This window comes from Asterias rubens, chromosome 10 (assembly GCF_902459465.1).
Source record: "Asterias rubens chromosome 10, eAstRub1.3, whole genome shotgun sequence".
Classification (NCBI taxonomy): domain Eukaryota; kingdom Metazoa; phylum Echinodermata; class Asteroidea; order Forcipulatida; family Asteriidae; genus Asterias; species Asterias rubens.
Window position 1 is genome coordinate 5,190,063 of NC_047071.1, and position 23,149 is coordinate 5,213,211.

A 23,149-nucleotide genomic window follows, 5' to 3' on the forward strand; every position below is an offset into this window, starting at 1 on the left:
CTGACAGGAAAGTACATTTATGCTACATTTGCATGTAGGATAAAGAATATGATTTGGTTTTCCCCTTACACCGACAAATGTTTAACTGTATTATGTATACTCAGTTCATGTAGTTCCCAAGTCCTGGGAAAAAAGAAATCCATAGGCAAATTTGCTTGAGTGGGATTCAAACCCCCACAAACTTTGCCAGACTAGAGCCGAGATTCTCACCACAAGACCACCAAGATTTCCTGGTAGCTAGAGGCAGTTTTAAAAAAACAATACAGGATTCAAACTACCACTAGCTACCAGGCAATCTCTCTGTGGTCTAGTGGTCAGACATCTGCTTTAGAAGACAAAGGCTGTGGGTTTGAATCCCACACAAGTACTATGGCTGTCGATTTTGTCTACATAATTCTGGAAAGTACAGAGTAAACAGTGTTTTACACACTTCATCAGTTTATCAGTAAAACCAAATGTTGAATTTATCTAAAGACCTCTTTAGAAACAAGAAATTAATTTAGGAGATTTTGAAACATTACCTCATTGGCTAAGATGCCTCCGATCTTGCCAAATGCAGGCATGTTGATTCCGTATTTATCCAATTCCTGTTGCATAGCACTGATTTCTTCCTCTGTGGAGGTAAACACACAAGAGTAACTTGCAGAAAGAAAAATATTGAGAACGAAGGCCACCAAAATCTCATTTTGATTCATCTGTTTGTTTCAGGGCCCAATTTCATAAAGCCTGTAAGTACAAACAATTTGCTTAGCATGAAATGTCTTCCTTGATAAAAACAGGATTACCGACCAAATTTCCACGTGATTTTTCAGGATTTAGCAAACACATTTTAGCAAACAACATTTGAATACCAATATCAAGCAATATGCAACAAATCAAAATATGGTTGGTAATCCTGTTTTTATCAAGAAGAAATTACATGCTTAGCAAATTTTAGTGCATACGAAGTAACAGCCTTTATGAAATTGGGCCTAGGTTTTTCATTCCTTCATATGATTTTTCAGTCAGGTCTAGGGCGAGGGAGGAAACTTTCTCAAATTGCGAAAGAAATTCCTGTTCAAATACGTTTGTACAAGTAACTACTACTAACGATTAAAACTTCTGTGTTTGCTGATACACTAGTGTTTTGAACCCAAAACCAACAATGTCACTGTTAAGATAGCAAACTTTCAGACTGGAACAATTTGGGACTTTCCCATGTTTAAAGGATTTGGGTACTTTTTCAAAATGTCCATACATTTACATTAAACTTACAGGGTTTGAAGATAATGATAGTGGAAAGCTTCCCTTCAAATCTTACTTACTGAGGTGCTGTAGTTTCTGAGAAATGAGTAAAACAATGTCATGAAAATACGTTTGTAAATGATTAAAATAAATTTCGTCTCATGAGACGAAAATTATTTTCACGACATTGTTTTACTAATTTCCCAAAAAACACAGCACCTCAGCACGTAATATTTTCAGGGAAGCTTTCTACTATCATTATCTTCAAACTGTGTAAGTTTAGTGTAAATCTGTGGATATTGTGTTTTTGCCCTACAAAAGTTACATAGCCCCTTTAAAACCATTTGCAGGCTGTGCAGGGTTTTTTCCTCTAAATGTGTATGTTATGTTGAATAAATGTTAGTGAGAACGTTCTGTTCCCAAAAACAACAAATAAGTCAAAAAACATCAATTATATGTTTTAATTAAACAGAACAATACAGCATATGCCAAAAATATTATATGTTAATTAAACAAAACAAAAAAGTATGCCAAAAATATCAATTATATGTAATATCAATTATATGTTAATAACATTATAGTAATCATCAGTGAGTTTTCTTTTTATCTACATAAACTGAGTTAAATTGAGAAGCTATTGATCAAATAGGCCAATAACATTAATTTGTTCTACCATCCTATTTCCTCATTGAATTGTTTTTTTTTCTACAATGCAGAGAGTCACAATCTCAAAAAGTGTTTTTTTCCGGGAGAATTAATGTCTAAAACACACATCCCATAACACAGTTCAGAATCCCAAAATATTTCCAGCGATGCATACACAGACTGTGTATCATATCTGCGGTGGAGCTTATCTTTTAGGGAATTGGATTGCATATTTTGCAACACGAAAGTACAGTACACACACATTCGCTGTGCAACACAGTAACTTGTTTGAACATGTATTGTCAGTTAACAATAATTTATTTGGGTCCAAAACAACAACAGTATTGCTGATCTCTCATTATTTTTGTGTTTCAAAAATAATTACAAAAATGTCAAAATAAGATAAGAATTATCCATAAATAGTAAACTTGCGGGTATGTGTAAAATCTCTTTTGGAAAAGTGTTGGCTCTGAAAAGTGCCTGTGTTCTCGACGCTTCGAGCAGTATACTCTTCGAGCAGGAGAAAACCACACCATGCAAAGCTTCAAACACCAAATAAATTGCCCAAAGATAAACACCAAGTCAAAAACTTCATAAGGGCCTCATTTCAACTCAGCGCGCTTAGGCCAAACTCCCCCAAAAATTTGCGCCAGTTTCGGAAAATTCCTGAGAACCCTTTAAACCACACTAAACAAGTTCCCTTTAATAAATCCACTCCTATCATCTTAGGCTGCAAAGCGTTTAAAACCCAATCTGCGTCACGCTCTACGAGCCAACACCCTGTCTTATAGATAAATGAAACTCAAGCCACGATGGTGCAAAGAAGAAGAGCAGACAAATGAAAACAAAGATAAGGAACAATGTGTACAGTGGGTGGTGTCATCAATCAGTCAGCAGAGACTTATAAGCTGTGAATTATGTTTCTCATCATCTGTGTATTAAAGTTCCTAATGAGATCAGCTTCCTAAGTGATCAATCAGCGACCTTAGAAAGATTAATGTCTTAAATCACCGTGGATAGGGGAAGAGTCACTGCCCTGTCAAGTTGCAGTTTACTTGTAATTTGCTTCGGGTCAGGACTATGAACGGGATTAACATACATGTAAGAACACCTGGGCCCAGTTTCATAGAGCTGCTCAAGCTCAAATAGATTTAAGCACACCAAAATTATGCTTACCATAATAAGGTTACCAGCCAAACTACCAAGTACAATTTGTAAATGGTTTCTTGCTAATTTATGCTTAACAGAAAATTGTTAGGCAATATTTTTTGCTATTTAGGATTTAGCATCATGCCAGTAGGTGTCCATCTACGAGACATTTTCTGTATAGGGACACTAGGGCCTACTAAAGACCAGTGCAACACAGCTAAAGGCCCCCAGGGGCGTCAGTCATAACCCCATGACTATTTTGAAGGACACTGCCTTCCAAATCAAGAAAAAACATTCCTGAAAATTGTCTTTGAACTATTATAGAACCAGCATCCCCTTCCCAGGTCAACCATGTATTCATTCATGAAAACTTGCATACTTTCAATTCTATAAATCAACTTTCAGTCATCGATACCCGTGCATCAGATGTCGTAATGCTCTTTTATAAACATTGTAGGTTAAACCACCTAAGGGTTTAGAGTAGGGATAGTTAATTTATCCACGGAGACAAAAAAGTTTCTGTATTTAGAATGGGAGGTTTGATTTCTTCCTAAAATAGCGTATGTATGGACCACAATGCTGCGTGTGTTGTTGACTCAAGAGTGTAGCATTGCGGGATATCATGACTGTACAGGTATCTTGGGAGTTTGTTTTTATAAATTAAGTAGCTGCTAGCATTTTTAATGAGGCACCACTGGTGTGTGATACACATTCTTGTGATTCATTTACTTTTTAGATCTGTGAAAGCTTGGTAGGGTAGGGTGGGGGGCGGGAGACCTCAAAGCATACTACAGGGCCCAATTACATTGAGCTGCTCAGGAGCAAAAATGTGACTATCTCCTGCTTATTTTTGATAAGCAGAAAAATCTTTAAGCAATATTTTCTGACAAGGTCAGAAGAAAACTTTGTACGCTACTTCTACTTTGGCTTCCAAATATCATGACTTACCAGTGAAGTCCACTTTCCCGTACAGACTCTCGATCTGTGGTGCAATACCCAACTTGAAGAGATACAAGCTGAACACAAATAAAAAACCAACGCAAAATAGTCATCAAATTTGTCCACAAATTTTTCAACGAGGGTGAAAGGCAGGGAAAAGAAACCCCAGAGCCAACCTGATCCCCTGAAATTGTTTCATTCAGCTTGTTTTACTCCATGCCAGGAAACCCATCGTTGTGAGGGCAAGGCCATTTTCATTTTGCAAAGAGCTTTTCTATTAGAAAGTCCTAAAGTCTAAGGGACACTTTTGAAGGGGTGTCAAGACCAGGGCAAAGACCAGGGCAAGAGAGGTCATTGCCTCCATTGAAATCAAGGCCTGTGCATCTCTGTTGAAGCTCTTGACATTGTAGATGTAGTCACTGTATTTTATTTCCAATTAACAAATTGTGAGTAAGCAATTTTGATGTTTTGGGGTGTTTCTTTTTTTACAGCAAAATTGGACACTCTTTTTGTAGTTCCTGTGTAACAAATTTACCTGAGCGCATGCAGGCAATAGACCGTCTTCGGCATGTTCTTTCTGTCATAAACATCTGTCGTCTCAGGGTAGAAAATCTGCAAGGATATTACAATTTACAAAATAAGACTGGATAAAGAAGCAATCTGTGACTGTGAGCTTCGGTAAGGGCCAATTCATAATTTAACACATACACAGACTCCTGGGGTAGTGCAGGCTTGATATTTGGTCCTTGGAAAAAGAGTAAATTAGTTAATGAGAACAAGGGTTGATCCACATACATTATGTTTGAACACTACATAGGAAGTATGGACCTGAAAACAAAATAAGTTCAAATAATGTAGGGACTTGAAACACTATGTGGTCTTACACAATGCCCACACAGTGTTCTTACAGTGTTGAGGAACAGGCTTTTCAGTAAGTGTATAGAACGAAGGCGTGTCCACACAGTGACTGCAACACAGAGCTACGTGTGTACAGAAGGGTTTTGATAGACTTTTCAGGGCCAAAGATTTATTTCATAAACTAAGTTTTTTCTGATGGCATTAATAGGAAAATATGAAATTTAAACAGCCAATAAAGGATGATCTCAATACTTCAACTATTACCTTTTTATGGCCAAATAGACATCGTAGTTACCGGTTAATAACCATTTTACTCTCAAAATTTGCATTTAGTAATAAATAACTCGAGTCAAAAATGCACACGGCCGCGCAGCTTTTTCAGCCGGCTTATCTATTATAATGACCCCTTGACAATTTTCCCCTATCTGGCCAGGGATATTGGAATTGAAGGACTTCTGGCTACAGTTTTTAGGTAAACAATTTTAATTCCAGGCAAATGTCCCTGGCTTTTGTTTTGCACTGAATATGTTTGTCGAATAAACAATAACAATAACAATAACAACTAGAAAGCACGGTAGCTGTATTTGAGCAAATACGGGTATCTCTGCCCGGCGGGGGGTGGAGCATAATATTCTGCATGATTTATGTTGCACTTGGAGAAATGAAAATTTTGTGTGTTTTGGGGGTGATACAGAACAATATTCGCATACATTACTCGCGAATACGAAATCCGACCATACGCAAGCGCATACGTAAGCATGCGCACATATTCCCAAATATTTTCACGACATACATGTACGTATGCCGACAAGTTTACAGTTATGCGATGTGCTTTTGGGCCACCGTACCTTTTTGATTGCATACGTTTGCGATGTCACAAATTTATTCGCAAATGTTTGCGCATACGTATGCGGTGTCAAGAAATTATTCGCGAATAAGTATGATGTCGCGATCAGACTGGATGCTAAAAATCCACAGATATATATTAGAAATTTTAATTAAACATATGCGACAAAGTATAATAACATTTTCGACAACTCAAACATATTCGCATACGTTACTCGCGAATATCTTAACGAAATCCCACCATACGCAAGCGCATACGTAAGCATGCGCACATATTCCCAAATATTTTCACGGCATACGTATGCCGACAAGTTTACAGTTACCGTACCTTTTTGATTAGGTAAAAGTCAGCTGCGCACGACATACATGTACGTATGCCGACAAGTTTACAGTTATGCGATGTGCTTTTGGGCCACCGTACCTTTTTGATTGCATACGTTTGCGATGTCACAAATTTATTCGCAAATGTTTGCGCATACGTATGCGGTGTCAAGAAATTATTCGCGAATAAGTATGATGTCGCGATCAGACTGGATGCTAAAAATCCACAGATATATATTAGAAATTTTAATTAAACATATGTGACAAAGTATAATAAAATTTTCGACAACTCAAACATATTCGCATACGTTACTCGCGAATATCTTAACGAAATCCCACCATACGCAAGCGCATACGTAAGCATGCGCACATATTCCCAAATATTTTCACGGCATACGTATGCCGACAAGTTTACAGTTATGCGATGTCCTTTTGGGCCACCGTACCTTTTTGATTAGGTAAAAGTCAGCTGCCTATTATTACATGGACAAGTGATAACACTATTAATATCAAGTGTCCAACTTTTACTAAGAAACACTTAAGTTTGGTACTGTTACCAACAGTATCATGCAGTTGTTTTACAACATATTTCATTGCAAAGACATTTGGCAAGGTAATGAATCTCACATAAATTCCAAAAACATTCAAAACCTTTTCTTAAGATGCACTGTGAAAAGAATAATTTGTAAAAGCTAATAAGCTAATTTAAAACAATTTTTCTATAAAAATGCTCCGTTATTGAATGACTATTGACTTACGGATTAACGGTGACGATTGCGAAGTTTCCTCACTCAAACTAAAGCTCATGTAACTAACAACCATACACCGTTAGCACGGTTAACATCCGTTGGCTCTCCGGGTTTTCACCGAACCCGTATGCCGTGAATAAGCTCCAGACCACGGCAGAGTGTTTTTAACGTTCACGGTGCAGGTCACACTGCGACCGGAAAATCCCCCATTGCAATAACGTGGGGAAAAGCTTCGGTGGTGATCGTCTCGCAGCGCAGCGTAGAGGATTCACTCATCACGTAAATAAAACAACCTCGTTATATTTTTACGTTGCAATTCTGATCGGCTTACAAGCTTTAGGTACGAGGTTGGAATTTTTGGTTCCGTTTTTTACGAAACCGCGGCTTTAGCTTGGGATGTCACTTGGGCTTCGGCTTGGGCTTCGTCTGCCTGTTTGAAGCCCCGTTAGAAAAGCACATGTTTTCTAAATAACTGACGGAGCCTAAGCCCAAGCCCAATATGTGGCCACGGTTTTGCAAATGCAAGCTGAAGAAGAAGGAGAAGAAGAAGAAGAATATCCACCACAAGGACAATATCTCTGCCGTTGCACGGGCAGAGATAATAACAATAACAATAACAATAACAATAACAATAACAACAGCAACAGCAACAGCAACAGCAACAGCAACAGCAACAGCAACAGCAATAACAATAACAATAACAATAACACAGTTCTCCAGCTTTGGCAAACTGAGGGTGCTATTTTCCACATCAAATAGCCGCCACTGACGTCACGATTCCTTTGTCGTTTTTCAGAAATTTGACTTGGAGCGTTCTGGAGAAAAACCCATTTTTACCATGTTTTAACATGAGGTAAGAGACTCGTTATATATTTTTTTATGTTTCCTTTGGACTGCAGCTAATAGAAAACTGTAATATCTATATATTTGAGATCATCCTTAATTGGCTGTTTAAGTTGACAGAACAACACGTCTGAGGAATTCGTTTGTCATTATTATTTTTTTTTTCTCTTCATGTTTATGCATAACAAATTTTCTCTCCAAATGTCTAAGTGAAGTGTAAAAATTGGATGACTTGACACAGGTTAGAAAAAAAAGTGAAATGTGTTACATGTATGTTCAATCACAAAGATATAACACAAAGACAAGTACATACAGGGATTTTATGCGTGTCCAATGACAATGCACATTACCCTTGTCCAAGACAAAGACAATGATGCAAGCGTTTAACTCATCAATAAATATTACAACCCGAAAAGCTTAGCCATGAATAATTTATAAAAGTCAGTCTAATAGGTGATTAATTTATGCGCATAAAAAAAGCAAAGTCCAACTGATGCACATGTTGTCAAAACAGAGCTTTATAGTTAATATCACACTTTTTAAGGGATGGCCACTGATGTTGGAAAGTGTGTTCACATGAGTGCTGTTTTAGCACAACAAAATTGCTAAGCACAACAAAAATTATGCTTACCAGAAAGGTTATCACTCAGTCAAGCTATCATGTCTCAAGTACAATTTTTGACTGGTATCCTACTCATTCCTGCTTAGCAGAGAATTGTTTGGCCCTGATCCGCTAATAGTTTTCATTGGAATTGGTAGAAACAATTTGATTAAACTTGGAAGTCATTGGTTCCAGTCACTGTTTCAGAAAACAAACGAAGACGCTAAATTATACTTTTCCGGCAGTCACTCAAAATGACACCCATCACTTCCAAGACTTAAATTCTTAACCTCCTGGACATTAGTCCAGCTCTTTAAACCCATTACCCCATCACAAAACCCATTAATAATTAATGGAAACTCTGCATATAATTAACAAACCTACCGTTGGTAATCCTATTGACTCCATTGATCTCATCCACTGGACGATATTATCCGTGTGGCGGAAATGAAGACCGCTTGCCTATGGAGGGGAAAGAAAAAAAATACAATTAAGTTAATTAGCGAAGGGGTATGGTGGATGTTGACTTCTTATAATGGGTATTATTTGGAAGATAATTGTTCATCGATGCTGGTATTATTTGAGTAGTAATACCAGTATGTTGAACTGGCTGTACTTTCAAGATGGTATAATGTGTAGAACAAAGAGTTTTGTTACAACCTGAAATGTACAAGTTTATGAATGATAGTACAGCTGATAAAGCCCATGATATTGAAATAGTAATTTAAAGGAACGTTACAGAATTGGTAAGAAACAAAATCGTGAAGATCACAGATTTACATACAACTTACACGGTCTAATGATGATGATAGTTGAAAACATCCCTTGAAATATTTCTGCCTGAAATGTCATATTTGATGAGAAATAAATAATCTAACTTCGCGTTTGGAGTTTATCGCTCAGTGAGCGTTTTATTCATTTTTATTTTGGCATCGATGCAATGCAAAATTTGGAATCATTTTTTTTTTTCACTATTCTCTTCTACAGGTTTGTCAGTTTGTGTACAATGGTGGATTACATGCAGTGCTCACACTGCCAGCAACTGTTTTGTTAGCAAAAAAACAATTTATAATTAACCAGTTTTTATATAGCGCTTTTGACACTCGAAGGGCGTCTCAAAGAGCTTCACATTATTACCCCTGGTCATCACTGGGCCATTTAACTCATTCCTTAAACCATCTCAGCTCCCTGATGAGGAGTATACAGGGACTTATATGGAATTATAGTGTGAAAACATGTACAGTATTAAGGAAGAATTTATAAATTATTCCGTTTCTGACGTACACATAAATTTTACATACATGTACATCATTGTGTAAGAAAAGAAAGAAGAAAAAAAACAGTCTGACACTGTGACAAGGTTTAAAATCAATTGTGATTAAAGGAACACGTCAGACTCCATTTAAATACATGTAGCCTTGTATTCTAATCACACATGATATTATTTCCATGCATGATTAATAAACCAAACCACGAGGCCTCGCTTTGTGAATAGCGTCAAGGCCAAATAACACCCATGTCAATGACAAATATTATATCAAAAATATGTATCAAATGGCATTTAGAACACACTTGAAATATACAACCAAGTGTTGTGTTGTAATTGAGCGTTCAAGAAGGACTCTGCTAGGGTCGAAACGTCAGGGGCCTTGTTTGGTCCCCAGTTGAGAACGACAGCCAAGTTATGGTCTTACAAATCAATTGTGTCTGAGCGTTCTGAGTCATTCTGGTTCTTGAGGTTTCAAGATGTACTGTAGACAAACACGGAAATTATCGTACTAAAACAAGGAAAACAATGTCAGCTTGGCTTCCAAGCCTTCCATACAAATTGACACAGCTTCCCACAACCGCCACAAAAAAAAACAAAAAATTAACAAAGTGCCTTTGCTGCACTCCAAGTGTTTCAGTTCATGTTGATCTACTCGACATCTACAATTAAATATTCTTGCAGTACATGTACCAACAACCTGAACAAGTCGCAAAACTTCCCTTGGGTACTGACTACCCTGGAAGTCCTGTAGTGGGAGGAGACATGGAAATGGCATGCCCAAAGTTATTGACATGAATGCACTGTGATGGATCTGAAACAACTTCCTTCTTTGCTTGTCAAGTGTTTGACGGACAAATTAAAGTAAGGTACTATTGTACATCAGGCGTGAAGGGTGAGAACCCAGGGATCTTTTTCTTTCTAAGTAAGTGACGGCACGTCTAAGAAGAAACTGTTAATTTCTATCAGAACCTGTCAAGGGGCACCAAAGTAAGTCACAGGGACAACAGATTCTGCTGCCTCCATGAAGTATCAGGTCTGGGCCCAATATAATATACATGCTAAGCAACATATGGGTGGGGTACTGTAAACAATATAAACTTTATGGACTTTGGCTGGGGGTGCCGTCGCGACACAAATTTCCCGAACAAAGATATTGACAAAATAGGGGGACCGCCAATGTTTGGGCTAGATACACTGTACAGCTCAGTTGACAGAACACTTGCGCTTTAATCTAGAGGTCACAGGTTCAGAGGTCACAGGTTTTATTTTATTTTATTTTTTCATTGTTCAACCAAAAATAGTGAAAGTGTTTAAAAAAAAAATGTGTGTACAACTTGCACAAAGTGCAGTCATTTCCCCTTTGTAAATTTGTACTACACCAAAAACAGCATGGCGTGGTGGACGATGCCATCCTTTCCACTCGTCACTGTTCATCCTTGACGCTTTATGTGCGTACATGTACTCCAAAATGTGCCATGAGTCCTAAATTTACATGCACTTTTAGGAAACAACCTTAAATGGTTCGTGGGGAAATGAGCAGATATTCTTGGCAGGAAAAGGTTGTGATGGGGTTAGACGAATTGTAGAAAATGACGGTTTAAAAAAAAATGTCCAGTGTTGTGATCAAAAGTTTGACATGACAACTTTATAATTTAGAACTGTTTGTTTTGGAATACAAATAGTGCATGCTTCAGTCTTTCCTTACCCGGGAAACGCTTGTAAGCAATAATGCGATATTGTTTCTCTGAACACCTACATGAGCAACCGGGGCCCAGTTTCATAAAGCCTGTAAGTACAAAAAAACTTGCTAAGCAAAAATCCATTCGTTTTCCAAAAATAGGTTACTAGCCAGAATACCAAACAGTTACCATTGCTAACACTTAAGTACTGGTATCCCACTCATTTATTGTATAGCCAAGAAATCTGCTAAGCAGAATTTCCTGCTTAACAGCTTTATGAAATTGGACCCTGATCATTGCCACCTATGAGTCACCAGAGTAAATAAGGAAATAATTATTGATAAGAATCACTCACTGGAAACAAACCACTGGGCAGGAATGGTGGAGGACAATAGATGGATCATCAATGAGCAGGGGTTGGGTATTGATTGAAAAGCTTTTAATCACATTAGCAATACTACCCCAAAGGGTTCCTCAATTCAGGAACACTGGTATCCTGATTGAGAGAACGTGAATTGACTTGAGGTGATATGTATACCGTTTGGGATAGTTTAGATCTTTGACCAACACTATAGGTTGGCCACTGTGACTGAAGATGTTAACCAGCTTGGGGGAGGAGGGTTCTAATTGGGATATACACACAATATCTCTGGTTTGGGATAGTTTGTTACTTTGTGACAAGTAGGCACTGCTTTTATAAGGTGACAACATCTGCAGAGATGATAGTGTGTGCATTCCTGGTGCAGGTATAGTGTACTCATGCTAAAAGTACAGTGTATGTTCTTTACACAAAAATGGTGTATGGGTGTACCAAAACTTGTATCCCCAATTCTAATTTAACATAACTAATTATGTCAGACTTTTAGACCGTTTTTGGGGGGGGGGGTCAGAGAAACTCAAAATGGACCCATAACATAATTTTTCCATTTTGAATTTACAAAAGTTCACCGTGTACTTTTAAGCACGACAAAGTCAAACGTAGTCATTTAATAAATAGACCTATGAGTAAGCATTATACCATGTTGAGCTGGCCACTGATCCCGGTTGGAGATCAATCTTTATGACATTCTGTTAGGCTCTACAGGAGTGTGAATTACAGGGCAACCACTATAAACTCAACTCCTTCCAACTGGAACCAAATTGAGTTTACTAGGTTAAAATATTATAATGTGTAACACTCAGTAGTTTAATAACTACATGGGTCTAATAAATCTATGTAAATTGGGTTTACATGTGTTTATTTTGAAGTACTCACACACCATTGAGTGTAAAGCACTCAGTATTTCCCCCCCCCCCCCCCCCGAGTCCTGTAAAAAACACACAAAAAACCCAACCCACGCATATAGCTCGGGTGGGATTCGAACCCACGAGTCGATCCTTTGCCATTCTACTAGAGCAGTGTCTTACCACTAGACCACTGAGATTGCCCAGTAGCTAGAAGCAATTCTTTTTAGCAGGTACCACAACAATTTAATAGATGTTAAACATGCATCAGGGATAAAAAAAAAAAAAATATTGCAATTGTCATTATGTCATACTACCAGTACTACGTGCAATGATCCTGGCAACATGCACATTGCATTGTTGAACATTGTGATGTTGTTGATTTCCTTGTATATTGAAAGCATTTATTAAAATGAATGGTACATGTAGGCCTACCACACAAATATCTAGTTTTAATATCGTACCTGAAACGTTTTATTTCAGTGAAGGAATTCACAGACAGCCACAATAACACAATTTACCCCAGTGCTGGTTTCCTAACCCCAGGGAATGTTGAAGTTTGCTGGAGCATAAAAATCGCACACTTTTGTGTAAAAGGATGCAATTCTACCTCAATGTTTATTCCACCACCAACCATGTCTATTTCTACCTCCATGTTTATACCATGGAAATGAAATGCAGTTTTGCTACAAGTACATTTTGGCCAATGGGCATGGGTGCACCCTTGAAGTTCTGCATCCTTCCTGCTCAGTTTCCAATGCAATCACATCACACCTGCCTTGCTTATTATACACTCTGTAAAACTGTCCAGTAGTTGCCTTTTTTTCTGTCATATGAGAAGCTATTGAGAAATACAAAACTGGTAGAAAAGGAATTCCTGCTTGGCTTCAGGTCACACTTGAGTGAACCTTGACAACATACAGGTGGATGCATGAGTACTTTGTGGTCAGTGTAACTATATATGGGTGTGTTTCACCATAGAGAAAGCTAACTGGTTTGATCTGCCTACTGTATACAGATACCTGTACAGCGTACAAGACTAAACCCATGACATCACATATTTAAAAGAGCCACTGAGCCTGGACTTCCTGCAAGTGCAGGCAGGATTTGTGCCTGCACAACCCAATTAAAGAGAGCAATTGAAGATAAACATCAAATCGTAATACTTCACAAAGATTGTAATCTGATTTTTACAATCACAAAGATTGTAATCTGATTTTTACAACACTGTTTTTTTGAGAAAAGGGCACTTTTGAGAGTTGTTTCCAGCTGTTGCTTTATAACTTTAATTGATGTTGCAATTGCATTTGAACTTCAAAATATCCCATTGCATGCCTCAGATTAACCCATGGCACCCACAGCAATGGAACCTTCCCATGAAATATGCTAATTACATTCACGCATGCGTACAGACCCTGTTGGTTGGCAAACACCATAGAGTTGTGCACTAAGCAGACGCGCAATCGTGCCTGTGTCACGCACCCATTAGCTGTGTACAAAACAGCGCGATGTTCCCTCATTTTGCCAACCAAAACGTTAGTGCACACGCGCTATGTGCAATTTACATATTTCATGGGAAGGGTCTATTGCTGTGGTGCTCTCTGCTGTTGCTGTGGTGCCCTTTACAAAATCCCAATACAAATTTACATTTTCCTCATAGAAGTGCCTCTTGCATACTAGAGGGAAATTGCTGCGCCTCTTCAGGAGGGAAGTTCAAGGCCTGCTATTGGTCAGTGACCTTAAATAAATTGACCCCAAAAAATTTGACAATTTTCCCAGTATGGGCCTTAGCAATAGCAGCTGGGGTGGATTTCACAAAGGTAGTCCTAACTTAGGACTAGTCCTAGGCAATGCTAAGAGATAGGACCAGTCCTAAGTTAGGATGAGTCACTGGTCCTAACTTAGGACTAGTCCTATCTCTTAGCATTGCCTAGGACTAGTCCTAGTTAGGACTACCTTTGTGAAATCCACCCCTGGACCATTTGAGAGACTATTATAATATACAGGAAATGATACAGCACAGCTTTCAATGCAAACTTGACATCCCAATTTACATGCAATTTGGCAATAAAACTGTCAAAGAGCCGAATGGTATCGTTCACAACTCCCATCAATTCAAAAGGAAAAGTGTGTACTTGTGTAGTCTAGACTGTTTTTGTACACAAAGGTAATTGAAACTGTAATAGGCCATACTTATTGCTACATAAACTAAAAAATGTTTTGCTTCATGAACAGGTTAGGGGAAAACAGCAAGTCCATAATGTGTTTTGCAGGGGTGAGAGCAAAGGTCTGAAATGAGGCAGGCTTGGAATTACACGGAGTTGCCTCTGCTGCTCCTGATCTTGGCCCTTGTCCTGGCCTTGGTTTCCTATTGGACTTAATGTCATTTTCCAATGGTAGTGCCCTGCGCGAAATGACAATGACCTTGCCCTCTCAGAGATGAAATTCCAGGCCTGTGAGGATCCTAAATTTAGGAGGTACAATATGTTGAGACATCCCTGGTAACCCCTAGAATGATAAAGTTCAAGGAGCTTCTGTGACCAGTATCCGCAGCACTAGAACAGGGCCCAATTTCATAGAGCTGCTTAAGCACAAAATTTTGCTTAAGCAAAAAATCCTTGCTTAGTAAAACCAGATTACCGGCCCAGACTCCACTTAATTGTTATGCTAAGTAAGCAACAGCTAAATACCAGTCACAAGCAATGTATATGGCATGAAATTTTTGCCAGTAACATGTGTAAAATAAGCGAGCTATTTTCATGCTTTTAAAAGCAATATTTTTGCTTTAAAGCATCTCTATGAAATTGGCCCCTGTCGACCCAAGAACAGATTTATTTTTATCTAAACAAAACAAAACAACAGCTATTTTGCATCCAAGAAGACTTAAAAAAATAGTCTGAAATTTCTTATCTCCAATAGTGAAAAGAGATAAATGTACGTATCTGGACAAAACATTCATGAAACTGGGCTTCCCCCTGACTTTCCATTTTTCGCAGATAGCAAGGCCAGATGAATAAACATGTCGCTTGATTTTGAACAAGACTGCCAATCTGGTTCAATTCCTTTTCCGTCCTTGTAATCTTTAATTTTGCCATTCATTTATCAACATCATGATCCATACATGTTGTCACTTAATAGCTTTGAAATCACTTCTCGGTAATTGCTTGACTCCAAATGTTTCACACGATAAACACGATTCATTTGGATTGAACAGATGTGTACAGAGTAAAACCATACTCAAATAAGGGCATTAAAGGCCGTGGACACTATTGGTAATTACTCAAAATATTTATTAGCATAAAACCTTTCTTGGTGACGAGTAATGGGGTGAGGTTGATGGTATAAAACATTGTGAGAAACAGCTCCCTCTGAAGTGCCATAGTTTTAGAGAAAGACGTAATTTTCCACGAATTTGATTTCGAGACCTCAGATTTAGAACTTGAGGTCTCGAAATCAAATCTAAACGCACACAAATTCGTGTGACATGGGTGTTTTTTTCTTTCATTATTATCTCGCAAGTTCGTTGACCGATTGAGCTCAAATTTTCACAGGTTTATTATTTTATGCATATGTTGAGATACACCAACTGTGAAGGCTAGTCTTTGACAATTACCAAAAGTGTCCACTGCCTTTAAATAAAAAAATTATGCAATTATAATAAATAAACAAATTGAAAGAAGTTATTAAATATAATATGCTGTTTTGAAATGAGTATCCCCCTACACGACCTTCAGACTTTTCTGGCGGAAAAAAAAAATGGATGCCAAATTTTTGTAATCTTATAGGCCTATGTTGATAAACCATTGTTGGGTAAATAGGCCTTCAGATAGTATTCATTGTTGGGAATGGGTTCAAACTAAACAATGTCTGGTACCACAACTTCCGAAGTCCAATTTGATTTCCAGACTTTGTTGCTAAGTCACATGGATTTGGGGCAGGCTTTTACAAAGCAAGCTCCAGATGGGAAAAGGCTAGTCAGTCTTTACATCTATTTCATCCTTTTTATAATAGATGTTATATTTGCATCAGGGATTTTCAGTCTTGAGAGGTTGCAAATTGAAAATTCAATTAAGCCTGGATTTTCATCTTTGAGAGGGCAAGGCCATTTTCATTTTGTAAAGGGAACTCCCATTGAAAACTTGTTCGTGGAAAACTTCTGAAGGGGCACCGAGGCCAAGACCAGGGGCAACAGAGACCATGGCCTCTGTGGCTTCCGTGTAATTCCAAACCTGTTCAACTTGTGACAAGGAAGTCAGTGTACAAACGGTACATCTAAAAGCTTGACTGAACCATGTGGTCAAGAAACACACTCTTCAAGTCTGAGAAATTCAAAAGATCTATCACTCAACTTGTGACAAGGAAAGTCAGTAGTTAAACTCTATTCTCAAATTAACTTATGAGGCATAGCTTTGTTTTCAACAATGAACATTGTCTTCAATGAGGTCAGGTGGCTAGACTACACTGTTTTGATTCGTAGTTTGAACAGCTGCTTTTTTAGAACATTGTTACTACACAAACCGCCGCTACAGCTTTGAAAACTCTGCACAGTACAGACTATTATTATCATTTCTAAAAATACATTTCCCCCCCCCCCCCCCCCCCCCCCGAATAAAAAACGGGTAAACAATGAATGCATGCTGTGTCTACATCCAAGTCAATGCTTGAAACACAAATAACCACATGGACAGGAATACACTTGAACATGACTAGTGCATTTGGACTGTGTTTGTGCATGGTGTAGAGATCAAACAAAGACAGAAACTTTGTGGTGACACCCCCCACCCCAATACACACAAACTGGCATGATATGTTTAGTTAGGGTATGTCCAATGGGCACTTAAATACAGCTGGAATTCTTTTTTTCAAGTTGTATGTACACAGTGTTGTACAGCAAGCAACTTGACCGATTTGCCTTGATGACAAATGCACCATATTACATTAATACTGCCCCGATGCACACATGAACTAATTCTGTACTTTATCGTGACATTTGATTGATAAACCCAACACAATAGACCCCTTTGCATAGATCTCTTTCGCCGAGGAAATCGTGGAAGTGCGACGTGTTTACAAGCCATTCACACCGATCGGCGGATGGGAGGTCTTCCTCTGATGACCTTTGTGAGGGCACTGGTTGAGGTCATGATGTCATATTCAAGTCACCGTGGTCCAGTGGTTTTAGACAGCAGGACTTGCATATGAACAGGTTGTGGGTTCGAATCCTACTAAGGTAACCCCTGATTTCACAATAACTATAGAATAAGCGATGTTGTCTACATGTAGTTACTGAATCACAAATTTTTGATTTGTGCAATTCTTAATCATACACGTTTGTATAAGAGAGATTGGCTGTTGCCAGCTTAGCCTCCTTGTGGGAGCTTGCCCAGGTCCTTTGACAGGAAGATCATCTTAACAAACAAAGAGTCTATAAAGGGAGCAGACATATCTTACAAGGAGTCCAAATAGGTTAAAGCATAATGTTAAACTATAAAACTTTATCAATCAATCCTTGTGAAACTTACTTTGTATCTTGTCTGATCTTTGTCATAGATGCGTTTGTAGGGAACCTTCTTCGGGGCGTAGAAATGCGCCAATTTCCCGAGGTAGACGCCATTTCTTAGTCCCTCCTCTAGCTCTGTGGTTGGTGGGAGTTCCTCAGTGATACAAGCTTCCATCCACCTGTTAAGATTGAAGGAACAAGGGAGAGGGGTAAACCAATTTAGAAACTGTATAAGGCTTCAGTCAAAAGGAAAAATCTGAATGCAGTCCTCAAAATAACCCAAAGCACCCACAACTGTTGCCATGGTGCCCGTATAAATGCAAAGTTCCAATACAAATTCAAGCCTGGAATTTCAGCTTTGATAGAGCAAGGCCATTTTCATTTTGCAAACATCACTTCCTTTGGAAAATCCACGGTCAAGCCCAGGACAGTAGAGGCAACTGAACATTAAGTTCCAGGTACTTGCAAGAGTAAATTAAACGTATTATAGACATTAAAAAAAAACATAAAACAGTCAGGGCCCAATATCATGGCTCTGATTACCATAAGCAAATAATCGGGGCTTACGGAAGCAGGGCAATCTGTGCTTATAGCAAGTGTATTTCACGGGTTAGCGGAAAATTTTGGCTTCTGTGCGTGCGTACTCCGCTTTACTAGGCATTCTACGCTTACAAGGCTAGCGCAGAAATTCGGCGCTTGCACATAAGCGGGGAATCGTGATCGTAAGCGCAGAATTCGGCAGTAAGCAGAGCCATGAAATTGGGCCTCGGGGGGGATTAAACCCTCAATAATTGAAGGAGAGCAGTTTGTAGGTCTCTTCATATTACTTAAAATTGGTACTGAATATTTTGATCCAGATTTCTTAAGAGATCAATTTAACAGAGACTCTGTAGAAGTCCAATCAATCAAAAAATTAATTTGCTTTTTACAATAAAACAGAAACGAGATCTAAATTTGCATCACGGCATTTTGGCGGGTAATCAAATTTGTTTTATTTAAAGGAACACGTTGCCTTGGATCGGACGAGTTGGTCTATAAAAAGCATTTGTTACCGTTTGTTATAAAATGCAATGGTTAGAAAGATGTTTTAAAAGTAGAATACAATGATGGACACAAATTTGCCTCGAAATTGCGTGGTTTTCCTTTTACTTTGAGAACTAACACGCTCGGCCGTTTATGAGTGTCAACAATTTGACTCCCATAAATGGCGGACCGTGTTATCCGACGATGTAAAAGGAAAACCGTACAATTTTGAGGCATGTTTGTGTGGATCATTGTATTATACTTGTACAACATCTTTCTACCCATATGCATTTGATAACAAACGGTTACAAACGCTTTTTCAAAGACCAACTCGACCGATCCAAGGCAACGTGTTCCTTTAAAGCATGTGCTCAGTTGTCAATGTCTTACTTCACCACTCCGTGGAATAATGCAAGATGAAGTTGTCTGTTGAATGATGGGTAGGCCTATTTACTGACAGGGTGCCTGGTACATTTAAAAACGGCTATGTGCTACAATGTATAAGGCCAAGTAAAAAAAGAAACATGTTTAGCGTCCCCGCCCGCTAAACAAGTGTTATTTTAAACGGTCTCAGCTAAAACAGTCTGAATGTCTTTTCTGAATGTCTTGACCAAAATGTTTCATTTATGTAGTGTGTGTTTGAACAGTTGAAAAAACACAGGATATTTGACATTTTAAAAAAAGAATGGCAGCCATCTTGAAAAAAAAAAAAAAAAAGCCCCTCCTTCTTCCTTTTTTTGAGAAACCCGGACGCTAAACATGTTTCTTTTTTAACTCGGCCTGACCACCACTTCTCAACTTGCCCTGTGTGCTCCTCAAAACTGTTCAATCTAAATGCTCATATACTTCTTCCTTTTCAGGTGTGATTAATAACTTGGTAAAATGTTCTTCTTTTGCTTTTGAGTATGTGAATAAAACTTCATCGACCATTGGTTGTGAACGCTACGCTTAAATGCATCAGAAAGATACGTATTTATGACAATGTTCAACTGGGCTACAAAAACTTCCTAGGAGCGAGTAAATTATAGGGTTAAATACTAGCATGATTGGCTGCTTTACAAAACAGCCCCAATAGGCCTACTGTCCCCTCGACAGAATGCTGATCAATGTATTATTTCTGAAAGTTGACTCTCTATGTTCCCTAGCTACTGCCAGGAACAGGAGGTTCAAGGTCAAACAGTGTGGGCTGACACACCCAGACTAAAAACTCCTACACAAAAACACAGCCTAAAGAATGTCTGCATCCTTTACCCAGCCTGATATTTCACAGAGGCAATGAAAGCGATTGCCTCCATGCCCTCTGGTCATTGCCTTGGTGCCCATGAAATTCTCCAGTAGAAACTCACAATTTCCTCATAGGGTGCCCTTTACCAAGGAGAAAATGCCTTGGTGCCCTCGCCCTTTAAAAAATTAAGCATACGGCCCTGCTTTACCCTCACCGAAATGAATATTATACAGACAACGGGAAGCAGAGTCGGTTTATTTTGAGAATTTTTACCAGTAGCAGCATTTTCAGGAGCTCTTGAGTGCTGCTGCTATAACTACGGTCAAGTGTTTGGGGAATATTACAAAAACATCCTGATAGCTTTACTTAGTGGGTGCTAAAGATGTGATCGATTACCGTATTGTCCAAATACATTTCAAACTGCCTCAGGAAAAATGAGGGTTGCCAGTTACACAGCTAGTGTGAAAAAGTGATACAATTAGGGTTTTTTTTTCTTCAGACAACCCTGTAAGCTTTATTTACTTCAAGACATAGGGAAATGCAATGCAAATTATAAACCTCTTTTATTAGAGTTTTCTGAACAAGATACCATGATGATGAAAGAACTTAGCTAAGATTAAGATTCCCCTTGCCAAGAAGGACTGACTGGAAGAATCACCATAACAAAACTATAATCAATGAGTCCGCCCATCCTTTATTGGCAATAAATCACCAGAAGAATGGAAGGTTGCATTCCAATTCCCTCCTCCCTCCAGAAAAAAAAATCCACAAACAAGTGTCCCTCAAATAAATCGGATGAATTTGCAATCTTAAAAATGGACACTACTGGCACAGCCTTGGGGTATCATGCTTTTTGAAACGATGCAACTTGAATAAAGAGTACTTCAGCAGTAAGTAGGAAAGGGGGTACCAAACTAAGAGCAGGGTTTTCCCCAGACTTTGTCAAAACTGTTGGGCGTTCTGGACCGAAAATTTGAAAGTTTGACCCAAGCATGCTGATTTGAAACAAGATCCTCAGAAATGTTTTACCTTGTGTTTAAAATCTTGGTCTTAAAAGCCCTAGTTTGCAAGCTAATAAATGGTTATATCTTTAGGATTTTTGTGAATTTGATCTTAAAAAGTAACCACCCAAAATGTCAGGCGTATTGGCCCCCAATTCGTGCGTAGTTTGGCCCGATATGATACCTTGCAATTGGGGGGGGGGGGGGGGGGAGAACCTTGATGAACAGAGCAACAGAGGGCATTGATGTACCTCAATGAAAAATCTATCTTTTAAACAGTACTTTTGTATAAAATACAAGACAAACTTTTTCATGAGTGCATGAGTGTATGGTAGTACTGAGAACATGGTGGTGGATCTGTAACATGTAGTCTGGTGTGTGTGTTACAGGTGCACACTGCTGGTAGATTGCTGGTAGATTGTCAGAGGTCATGTAAGGTCATGATGCAATGTGGTTTTGATAACTCTACAAGTCTGCATGCTTGTTTGATCAGTAATGCAGGCGTCAATTTGAAGCGTGGACCGACCCTCCTCAGAGGTCGCAAAATATCAAAGCCGTTTCGTTGCCGAAGCCTGAGGTCAATAATTTGTTGTTATAGTGAAGCCGTAACGTTTTTTTTAATAATTGGGTGAAGTGTTACCTATAAAGTTTATGAAAAGGGTGAAGCATTGACGAGCCTTATTTGTGTTTGGTGATGTGACATCGAATCCACGACATCGGTCGCGCCGAAAGTATGTCGAAGTCGTGCACTTCAAACAACTGTATGTGATGCAATCTTTGAAGATGGTCTGTTTTGAAATTCGCGCAAGCCAACTTGGAAATACACACATTCTAACATCGCGCGCCGCACCACCTTGCAAACTGCATCCTGTGGTGCGTTCCACTTGCGCAAACGTTGCCAAGTTTGCGCACGTTTGCTACCGATCTCATTTTGAGTGGAACGAGCTGTGCGCCGCCAACGTTAGCGAAAGTTAGCAACGAGGTGAACTAGCCTGGTCCCCTGTCTATACCTTATCAGCAAGGAAAGACGTCAGATGTTCAGACTAGCGATCGCGAACGTGTATGTGTATAAAGGCCGGTTTATAGTCGGTCGCGCGATGGTCGCGCGACAGAAATCTCGCGCGCAATCCTAAGACTGAGGCCTAAAAACTGGTATTTTTATGATCGCGCGTAAAAATTTCCGACGCCCGACCATCGCGCGACCGACTATAACTCGGCCTTAATAATGTGTGTTGCGTGGTGGTTTTGACATGGCTGACTGACAACAACAACCGAACGGTAAGCCGATGATATTATTATTGAACTATACAAATGGCCAATATGGTGAAACAGTGGTGAAGCGTCAGACCTGGCGAAAACTGAAAAAGTGAAGCTTCACCTATGGAAATAATTCAAAGGGTGAAGCTTGGACTAACACATTTGCTGATAGAGTGAAGTAGTAGTGAAATCCTGACCCTATACATAATTGGCCCAGGTGAAGAAAGGTGATGACGTGAGGAGGGTCGGTCCACGCTTCAAATTGACACCTGCATAAGGCCACACAGAACACAAGCTGTGAGAGTTTGTCTGGGTCACCCTGTAGGACCATAGAGTAGAGAACTGGCCTTTCTCTGTGGTATGGTACAACTAGTGAACCCTCTCCATGGCCCAGTCATTAAAACTGACATAACCTATTGTCTGATACAATTGCTGGTAGCTAATAATACAAAAAAAAACAGAATAATAACCACTCATTGTCCATACTACAACAACATAAAACCACTGATACTGATGACATGTAACTGCACAGTAGGATGTACCCACAAAAAGTCAAAGGTCCTCGGGCAAATTGTATGCTAAAACCTTCACCACAGAGCATAGACAGGCTACATGTACCAACCCACAAAGCTATGTTGTCAATTCTATTTGGAAGTGCCTGGGGAGATTACGCCCAACTAATGCCCTCTCTTTTATGTACTTCCTTTATTATTTAATCGGCAGAATTATGCACGTACTGTGTTGAGACTGAGAGCAACTGTGTGTATATAGGCCTAGATATAAACATGTTACTAA

The 23,149-nt window shown here is 39.0% G+C and overlaps 1 protein-coding gene across 6 annotated transcripts in view; it reads right to left on the reverse strand.

Moving 5' to 3' along the window:
* The window catches only part of LOC117295251 (ras GTPase-activating-like protein IQGAP1), a 65,638-nt gene that overhangs the window by 35,495 nt on the left and 6,994 nt on the right, over window positions 1-23,149 (reverse strand). For 4 of the 6 annotated variants that reach the window (XM_033777790.1, XM_033777793.1, XM_033777788.1 and 1 more), the window contains exons 3-7: window positions 17,871-18,027; window positions 8,560-8,637; window positions 4,493-4,569; window positions 3,967-4,034; window positions 522-613 (exon numbers count right to left, since the gene is read on the reverse strand). In XM_033777790.1, coding sequence (XP_033633681.1) covers window positions 522-613; window positions 3,967-4,034; window positions 4,493-4,569; window positions 8,560-8,637; window positions 17,871-18,027 — 472 coding nt within the window. Of the gene's footprint in view, window positions 1-521; window positions 614-3,966; window positions 4,035-4,492; window positions 4,570-8,559; window positions 8,638-12,812; window positions 12,956-17,870; window positions 18,028-19,717; window positions 19,720-23,149 lie in introns of those variants that run through there. The other 2 variants (XM_033777794.1, XM_033777795.1) reach the window with 2 other exon arrangements.